This window comes from Gossypium hirsutum, chromosome A13 (genome assembly GCF_007990345.1).
Source record: "Gossypium hirsutum isolate 1008001.06 chromosome A13, Gossypium_hirsutum_v2.1, whole genome shotgun sequence".
Taxonomy (NCBI): Eukaryota; Viridiplantae; Streptophyta; class Magnoliopsida; order Malvales; family Malvaceae; genus Gossypium; species Gossypium hirsutum.
In genome coordinates, this window is record NC_053436.1 from 16,729,777 (window position 1) to 16,739,948 (window position 10,172).

The window sequence follows — 10,172 nt, forward strand, 5'->3', positions numbered from 1 at the left end:
AATCTCTATAAACCCATAACAACATAAAACAAATATCCCTAATAATAATGCTAGTAGAATACCAATAAATGTTTGAGCAACCTTCTGCGACACCGACCTGAGCAAGACTGATAACTACCTGAAACCTAAACAATATTAGGGTGAGTTATGAACTCAGTTCGTAAAAACGAATGTAATTCAACAACGGTGACTTATGGAGAATTTCCAGTTCAGAGATTCAATTCATCCTAGAAGCATGTTTGATCTAGGTTCAGAATAGAGGTATTACATATGTATACATGTATTATTCCAGTTTAGAAATAGTTCAGATCAGATTCGAATGCACTGTTCCTATTTCCATCCTCTACACACCAACTTTTGCCATCCCAACATACCACTAATGACATTTAATGCCCGTCCATCCCTTCACACCTTTAAAGTGTTCAATGACACTTTCATAGAAACGTAGCTTAGCTCCTAGTTCAATGTGCGACAAGCACTAGAATCAGAGTGATACTTATTGTGGCATAGCCACGATTTCAGTATAGACTCCCCTTCTTTCACACAATCTTCCACGATATGTTAATGCAGAATACAATAGTCCGTAACACATGTTTAGCCATTCTGATAAAATACATAATTAATAAAATAGTTTAATAACAGAGTGGTGTTACAGTGCATATTCAAGAATCTGAGCCACAGATCAGTCTCATGTAAGCAAATTCAGTCATTCATAAATTGAGGAAACCAATGTCAGAGTTTAGCACCCTTCCCGCCCTCAAAAACAGTTCTCAGATCCAACATCCTGCCACACGACCTGGGCTCGCCCTCGTGTGCCTTGGTCATGTGGTTTTTAAGCACAAATAGTGTGTTACACGACCTGGGCATATGTCTGTGTCCTTGGCTGTATGGTTTTATACTACAAACAGTGACTTACACGGCCCAGGCACACGAGTGGTTTTTACACCCTGAATAGTGAGTTACACAGCCTGGGCATATGCCCGTGTCTCTGGCCGTATGAACCCTGCACTAAAATGGCTATACATGGCCTAAACACACGCCCGTGTGGTTGCCCGTGTGGTCTTAATTCTATAAACAATTAATTACATGGTCGTTCACACGGCATACTATACGCTCGTGTGACGTACACAGCCAAGTCACACACCCGTGTACCTGACCATAAGGCGTTGATAGCCACAATTTTCAGTGAAAAAACTTACAAAAACTAAGGTTTTCGATACACACTTGGGACGATTTGAAGGTAGTGACAATGAAGAGAAGTTTCGAAACTTAAAACGACCATTCAATAACTCAATTAATCAATTTTATCAACAACAATGCACAATTATACTCAAAATACCTATGTCGAAAGTTTTCACACCAACTTTCAACGAAATCAATACTTATAAAAAAATCAACGACGATTACTCGAATTGACTTGCTGAGGTTAGCTACTCTCAATATTCCCCCCTAACAGGGAAACCAAACAATTGACTATCAGAGATTCACGCAACACACACAAACAGCCATCTCAAAGTATACTATGTAAAGCAAAAACAGAAAACCTGAAATTAACGAATTGACATCAAAACTTACTCAATAACCTCCCAACAGAAAATGCTAACAGCGTAACTTCAACTAGTCCATATTCCTTACGACAATTAAATAGGAAAAGGGAAAATTGAAAAAGAAGAAAAAGTAGAGAATGAAGAAAAAGAAAAAGGAAAAACAGGAAAAATAATGGGAAAGAAGAACTAACGTTAATTGATTATCAATTAACTTCCATCCAGACTTCCAGTATTTAGCAAAAATATTTTCCTTACGCATACTATGGGATTCAAACTCGGAACCAGATAGAATACAGACAATGTTTAACCAGTGAACTAACAGGCTCATCCTCGTCACCCTTTTACAAAGAATTAAACTTAAGCGGGTAGTGCATGCTTGTGGGTTGATTCTAAAATAACAAAACTTTTAATGATGCGACTTGAACTTTAGACCTTAGAATTTTGAGGCGTCAAACGGTCTGTACCAGTTGCACCAACTCATTCTGATCAATTCCAGTTACACCTGCTGGAACATAGTGCACCGTCCTGTGCATGAATAATATTAAAAATTTAAAACTTTTAATTATTTACTATTATGCTAAAAACATAATTGAAACCTGACTAAATAAAAATGCTACATCGGAATGTAAAGTTTTTTTAAAAAATGGAATATACTTTCACATTCAAAATATAATTAAGAAAAAAACCATTCACCCGATTATCAAAAAAAATCGTTCACCTTCCAGCTTCTTTTACTAAGTAAATGAGCTAAATCCTTAAAATTTCATATTAAATGATGGATTTTTATTATTAATTTTGAATTTATTTGAATGATAAATTTTTATTTGTTAAATTTATTAATAAATATTTTATATTTGAAATGTATTTAGTTTCATTCATTTTATATTTGTAATATATTTATATACATATCTTAAATAATTTTTAAAAAAAATTGATAAATCTAAAAAGATACCTATCAATTTGAGTAAAAAAAAATCAAATGTCCACTAATACAAAGAAAAGAAATCTCAATTCTTAAAATTTCAATCCCTTTATATTTAAAGTTGAAGACAGTAGAAGAAAAATAGGAATAGGTATTAACAATGAAATTAGATTTGAATAACGTTGTCGCTAGGCATAATTTATTGACAATTTTTACAAGACGTTACATGTATTTAATATGACATAAAAAATTTATGTAAAATTTTGGGATGGAATAGTTTATCTGTATATTTTATTTTTTAGGTTGGGATTAAAAAATTAACATGTTTATTTTACAAATAGCTCTGTAGTATTATCGTCTTTAAAATAAAATTGTCTTAACATGTTTATTTCGAAGGTGGATGTTTAAATTTCGACTTAAACACAAAGGCAAACTAAATAAATTCTAATCTAAATTTCATTTAGCTCAATTTATTATAAAAAATTAACTGCGTAATTAAATCAAATTCGAATTGACTCAAATTTATCTAAACTTGAAATGATTTAATCACAAAATAACTCGAACTTAAAATGATCAAAATCTAAAATGATTCGGATCAATAATAACTAGACATGAAAAACTTAGCCTTAAATTTAAATGACTTGAACCTTAAATAAGAAAAATCCGAAAATGACCTAAACCATATTGGAAGTTTTCATGTATTTTAAAGAATTACATATAATACACATATTTTAGATACACCTATTAAATGGTGTTTATATAGATTTGGTTTACTATAAACTTGTAAGACTAAAAATAAGAGAATACGTATGTGCACACGAGGCTTGAGCCTAATAGCTCAATTCCATTCAAATGGGAAATTTTTTTCAATTTTTTCATTGCCCATGATACAAACTAAATCCTAGAAATAGTAAATCCACGAATATCCTTAAGAATAGGGATATTGATGCCTCAAGTAACAATTCTAATTTTCTAAACTTTTGACTTTTTAATAAACCTAAAATGATCTTAAAATTTTAATACATAAATTGAGACCGTGAAATCTTGAAGGCCAAAGTTTAAGTCACATTGTGAATAAATTATATGTAAGCCATACTTTAGATTTATTCTAATTATTTACTTCGCTTCTAATGTACATAAACTTTGCCAACATGGAGGATTATTCAAGTATTCTATTTGACATATTACTTTAATTAAGGGAATAAATCTAAAAAATTTACACATGAATATTGCCTCAATCTAGAATGTCAAAGGTAAACTTTAATTTAATGTGCATTATGACACTTAAATTATGTTAATTTTGTGTAATTGTATATAATAAATTTTGATTTTGATTTAATTTAATTTGGGTTTGAGGCTCGACTTTTTTGGCCTGAGTCATTATGGGTTTTGATTATTTCATATATTGTGACAATTCAACCGTTGTCTTTATGGCTAAGATGACAAAAGTGGAAGTCGAAGTAAACATATCGACATTAAGTTTCTAGATGAGCACATTAACACTAAGCAAATGTTAGTTGATCCTTTGGTTAAAGGCATGCCACCACCCAAAATTTAAGGATCATGTTGTCATTGTGGGACTTGTTCCCACATTGTAAAATTTTATTATAAGAAAGGATTATAAAAAAAATTGGTTAAATTAACTCTAAGTCATTATAAATTTGTTAATTAAAGAATAGGTAAAATTAATAGAAAATAAAAATAAAACAAAAACGTTGATAATAAGTTAAAAATCAATCCAAATCATTATAGATTTTTTATTTAAAAAATGAACTATAATTAAAATGGAAAAAATAAAAAACATGGGGCGCTATTTTGTTTTGGGGGCATGAATGGAGTATTGTTTAAGGGCAAGGGATTTCTATTCACTGCTCCAATGCCTATATAAACCTCAATACCATGCTTTGTTTTCCTCATTCACAACTATTCAGATAAAGAACTTTGTCTCATCTGCTTTATTTGTTTCGAAATCTCTGAACAAAAATGGCCTCTTTCAATTGCTTTGCTTTAGCATTCTTGATGGCTTTGTCATTTGCAAGCATTGATGTTGGGGTAGCAGCTCGTCACCTTCTGCAGCAGCCTCAAACGCAAAGTTTGCCATCTTTCCCTAATCTCCCAACGCCATCCCGACCATCATTCCCATGGCCTGGGGCGCTTCCTCCACTTCCTACCACATTGCCAACAGGACTGCCCCCTCTGCCAAGCATTCCCTCAGTCCCCACAATCCCAACTGCAATTCCCCCTATTCCTTTCTCTTTTCCACCATTGCCATCTTTCCCTAATCTCCCAAACCTTGGGGCGCTTCCTCCACTTCCTACCACATTTCCAAGAGGACTGCCCCCTCTGCCAAGCATTCCTTCAGTCCCCACAACCCCAACTACAGTTCCCTCTATTCCTTTCTTTTCTCCACCACCTTCTCGTTCTACTCCTTGAAGTACCCCATTTTTTTATCTACTGCATATTGGATCTGGTTTAATAAGGTTTTTAGTCGTCTTTGTGCCTTTATTATGAGTACTGATTTTGCACACTTATATTTGTTTGAATAAATGGGATTTCTCCAATTCCCAATATTTGGTGTACTTTGATACATTGTTGCTTATTATATATGAGGTATTTATATATTGATGTTATGTCCATGAAGTAATTAATTACTATTATACCATTGTTAACATGAGTTTGGCTAATTAAGAAAAGAATCAAACGATAAATGCAGTCAAGATAATGAGCAGCCATACATCGAGAAGATGCCACTGTTGATATAATGATTCCTGCTTCATTATCTCTTCCAAGTTATCCATTTACATAAGAATATTTTCCTCTTTCAATATATTTCCATGATAATATTTTATATGAATGTCAAATTATGTATTAAATTAAGGTAGTCGGTTTCGTACAGATTTCGGTTATATTAATTTGTGTATTGTTTTAATTTTATACTGAAATATTAATGCTTTTAAAATTAGATCGATAATTAAATTAATCGAATAATTAATTCTCAATCCAATAGGTTTAACCACTGATACAAATAATTTACTATTCAATAATATTAATTATTAAAATCCCCAAACTCCTATTTTGATGGCTTTGAATTTTAAAACCCTCTCCCCATCTTTCATCTTTCCTAATTTGTCCTTTTTTTTCCATTGATTGAATATTATAAGTCCATCTTAGTTTTTTACCAGAAAAAAAAACTTATTTTAGTAGAAAAAGTAAGAAAAAAAATGTTGGTTATTTTTTTATGTTGTGTTTTATTTCATTGAGTACAGAGATGAAGTGTAACAAAAGCTCAAGGGATTTGAAGTGAAATTTTTATATTTCTGATTTAGAAAATGTGAAAATACGGCTTAATCGACTGATGATTTGCAGTTTAATTGTAGTTTACTCTAGTTCTAGGGTTCATCAATTCTTGGTTTGTTTGGTTCAATTTCAATAACATTGCGAAACACCCAACACCCTTTTTCTACATTGGTGAAAATTTTGGTCCGTACCAGTTGCATCAACTCATTCTGATCAATTTCAGTCACACCTGTTAGAGCATAGTGCACCATCCTATGCATGAATAATATTAAAATTTTAAAATTTTTAATTATTTACTATTATGCTAAAAACTTAATTGAAACGTGACTAATTAAAAATGTTACATCGAAATGTAAAGTTTTTTAAAAAATGGAATATACTTTCACTTTCAAAATATAATTAAGAAAAAATCATTCACTCGGTTATCAAAAAAAAATTCCGTTCACCTTCTAGCTTCTTTTATTAAGTAACTGAGCTAAATCCTTAAATTTTCATATTAAATGATAGATTTTTATTATTAATTTTGGATTTATTTGAATGATAAATTTTATTTTTTAAGTTTATTAATAAATATTTTATATTTGAAATGTATTTAGTTTCATTCATTTTATATTTGTAATATATTTATATACATATCTTAAATAATTTTAAAAAATATTGATAAATCTGAAAAGATATGTATCAATTTCAGTAAACAAAAAATCAAACGTCCACTAATACAAAGAAAAGAAATCTCAATTCTTAAAATTTCAATCCCTTTATATTTAAAGTTGAAGACAGTAGAAGAAAAATAGAAATAGGTATTAACAATGAAATTAGATTTGAATAACGTTGTCACTAGGCATAATTTATTGACAATTTTTGTAAGAGGTTACATGTATTTAATATGACATAAAAAACTGTTAAATTAACTCTAAGTCATTATATATTTGTTAATTAAATAATAGGTAAAATTAATTGAAAATAAAAATAAAACAAAAACGTTGATAATAGGTTAAAACTTAATCCAAATCATTATAGATTTTTTATTTAAAAAATGAACTACAATTAAAATGGAAAAAATAAAAAACATGTGGCGCTATTTTGTTTTGGGAGCAGGAATGGAGCATCGTTTAAGAGCAAGGGATTTCTATTCACTGCTCCAATGCCTATATAAACCTCAATACCATGCTTTGTTTTCCTCACTCACAACTATTCAGATAAAGAACTTCGTTTCATCTGCTTCGTTTGTTTCGAAATCTCTGAACAAAAATGGCCTCTTTCAATTGCTTTGCTTTAGCATTCTAGATGGCTTTGTCATTTGCAAGCATTGATGTTGGGGTAGCAGCTCGTCACCTTCTGCAGCAGCCTCAAACGCAAAGTTTACCATCTTTCCCTAATCTCCCAACGCCATCCCGATCATTGTTCCCATGGCCTGGGGCGCTTCCTCCACTTCCTACCACATTGCCAACAGGACTGCCCCCTCTGCCAAGCATTCCCTCAGTCCCCACAATCCCAACTGCAATTCCCCCTATTCCTTTCTCTTTTCCACCATTGCCATCTTTCCCTAATCTCCCAAACCTTGGGGCGCTTCCTCCACTTCCTACCACATTTCCAAGAGGACTGCCCCCTCTGCCAAGCATTCCTTCAGTCCCTACAACCCCAACTACAGTTCCCTCTATTCCTTTCTTTTCTCCACCACCTTCTCGTTCTACTCCTTGAAGTACCCCATTTTTTTATCTGCTGCATACTGGATCTGGTTTAATAAGGTTTTTAGTCGTCTTTGTGCCTTTATTATGAGTATTGATTTTGCCCACTTATATTTATTTGTATAAATGGGACTTCTCCAATTCCCATTATTTGATGTACTTTGATACGTTGTTGCTTATTATATATGGGGTATTTATATATTGATGTTCTGTCAATGAAGTAATTAATTACTGTTATGAGTTTGGCTAATTAAGAAAAGAATCAAACGATAAATGCAGTCAAGATAATGAGCAGCCATACATCGAGAAGATGCCACTGTTGATATAATGATTCCTACTTCATTATCTCTTCCAAGTTATCCATTTACATACGATTACTTTCCTTTTTATATGAATTTCTTTAAATTAGGGTAGTCGGTTTCATACAGATTTCAGTTATACTAATTTGTGTACATTGTTTCAATTTTATATCAAAATATTAATATTTTTGAAATTAGATCGATAATCAAATCAATCAAATCATTAATTCTTGATTCAATAGATTCAACCACCGATACAATTAATTTACTATTCAACAATATAAAATAATATTAATTATTAAAAACCCTAAACTCCTCTATTTTTAAGGCTTTGAATTTTAAAACCCTCTCCTCGTCTTTCATCTTTCCTAATTTATCTTTTTTTTCCCTTTGATTGAATGTTATATGTCCATCTTAGTTTTTTTTTTAAAAAAAACTTATTCTAGTAGAAAAAGTAAGAAAAGAAATGGTGGTTATTTTTTTATGTTGTGTTTTATTTCATTGAGTGCAGAGATGAAGTGTAACAAAAGCTTAAGGGGTTTGAAGTGAAACTTTTATTTTTCTGATTTACAAAATGTGAAAATACGACTTAATCGACTGATGATTTGCAGTTTAACTGCAGTTTACTCTAGTTCTCGTGCTCATTGGTTCTTAGTCTATTTGGTTTGGTTCTAATAACATTGCGAAACACCCAACCCTATTTTTCTACACTAGTGAAAATTTCGGTCTATAACACCCTAAACCCGGCTTAGACATCCAAACTAAGTTGGAAAGTCACATCAACCATTCTAAAAGCCATACCACCATAACGCAATCAAATTAAACAAGTCGTCAAATATTATTGATCACAATAGTAATTTAAAGACATAATATTCATAAATCCATAACATCATAAAACAAATATCCCTAATAATCATGCTAGCAGAATATCAATAAGTGTCTGACCAAGCTTCTGCGACACCGATCCGATCAAGACTGATTACCACCTGAAACCCAAACAATAACATGGTGAGTTATGAACTCAATGTGAAAAAAGGAATGTAATTCAATAACGGTGACTTATGGAGAATATCCAGTTCAGAGATTCAGTTCATCCTAGAAGCATGTTTGACCTAGGCTCAGAGCAGATATGTATACATGTATTATTCCAATTCAAATATAGTTCAGATCAGATTCGGATGCAATACTCCTATTTCCATCCTCTACACACTAAATTTTTCCATCCCAACAAACCATTATGGACATTTAATGCCCATCCATCCCTGCACACCTTTAAAGTGTTCAATGACACTTTCATAGAAACGCAGCTTAGCTGCTAGTTCAATGTGCGACAAGCGCTAGAATCAGGGTGATACTTATTGTGGCATAGCCACATTTTCAGTACAGACTCCCCTTCTTCCTCACAATCTCCCACCATATGTTAATGCATAATACAATAATCCGTAACACATGTTTAGCCATTTTGATAAAATACATAATTAATAAAACAGTTCAATAACAGAGTGGTGTTACAATGCATATTCAAGAATGTGATTCACAGATCAGTCTCATGTAAGAAAATTCAGTCATTCGTAAATCGAGAAAACCAATATCAGTGTTTAGCACCCTTCTCAGCCTCAAAAATAGTTCTCGGATCAACATCCTGCCACACGGCCTGAGCCCACCCATGTGCCTTGGCCTTGGATTTTTATACCCCAAACAGTGAGTAAGACGGCCTGGGCACACGCCCATGTCCCTGGCCATGTGAACCTTGTACTATAATGACCGTACACGGCCTAAACACATGCCCCTGTGGCCACCCATGTGGTCTTAATTCAATAAACAGTGAGTTACACGGCCGTTCACACGGCTTACCACACACCCTTGTGACACTCAAGGCCTAGTCACACGCTCAAGAGAAAATCAAAAAAGAAGAAAAAGTAGAGAAGAAAGAAAAACAAAAAGGGAAAAAAATAAAAACAATGGGAAAGAAGAACTAACGTTAATTAATTATCAATTAACATCCATTCAGACTTCCGGCATTTAGCAAAAATATTTTCCTTACGCATACTACGAGATTCGAACTCAGAACCAGATAGAATACAGACAGATGTTTAACCAGTGAACTAGCAGGCTCATTCTTGTCACCCTTTTATAAAGAGTTGAACTTAAGCGGATAGTGCGTGCTTGTGGGTTGATTCTAAAAAAACAAAACTTCTTATGATGTGACTCGAACTTCAAACCTTAAACTCAATTGCAGAACACAGAACCATAGATACAGAAATTAGTTACTGTAGATTTTTACAAACAAGTTCTTAAAATTTTGGGGCATTACAACTCTTTCCCCCAAAGGAAGTTTTGGCCTCAAAATTTTTGCTTAAGTCGAATAGATATGGATACAGCCATCGAATAGATTCCTCTGGCTCCCACGTGGCTTCCT

General features: G+C 32.6%; 2 protein-coding genes across 2 annotated transcripts; both read left to right on the forward strand.

The window, feature by feature from the left end:
• Positions 1-4,452: 4,452 nt before the first annotated feature.
• LOC121212285 (proline-rich receptor-like protein kinase PERK2) lies at positions 4,453-4,902 on the forward strand. The gene has a single exon (XM_041084735.1). It carries the CDS (start codon positions 4,453-4,455, stop codon positions 4,900-4,902), a length of 450 nt encoding a protein of 149 aa, XP_040940669.1.
• Positions 4,903-7,053: 2,151 nt separating this feature from the next.
• LOC107930752 (proline-rich receptor-like protein kinase PERK2) lies at positions 7,054-7,467 on the forward strand. Its single transcript, XM_041084736.1, has one exon. It carries the CDS (start codon positions 7,054-7,056, stop codon positions 7,465-7,467), a length of 414 nt encoding a protein of 137 aa, XP_040940670.1.
• Positions 7,468-10,172: the final 2,705 nt, after the last annotated feature.

What these genes read in the sequence shown, in the direction of transcription:
- LOC121212285 (XM_041084735.1), top strand. Translation starts at nt 4,453, where the DNA reads ATGGCCTCTTTCAATTGCTTTGCTTTAGCATTCTTGATGGCTTTGTCA.
- LOC107930752 (XM_041084736.1), top strand. Translation starts at nt 7,054, where the DNA reads ATGGCTTTGTCATTTGCAAGCATTGATGTTGGGGTAGCAGCTCGTCAC.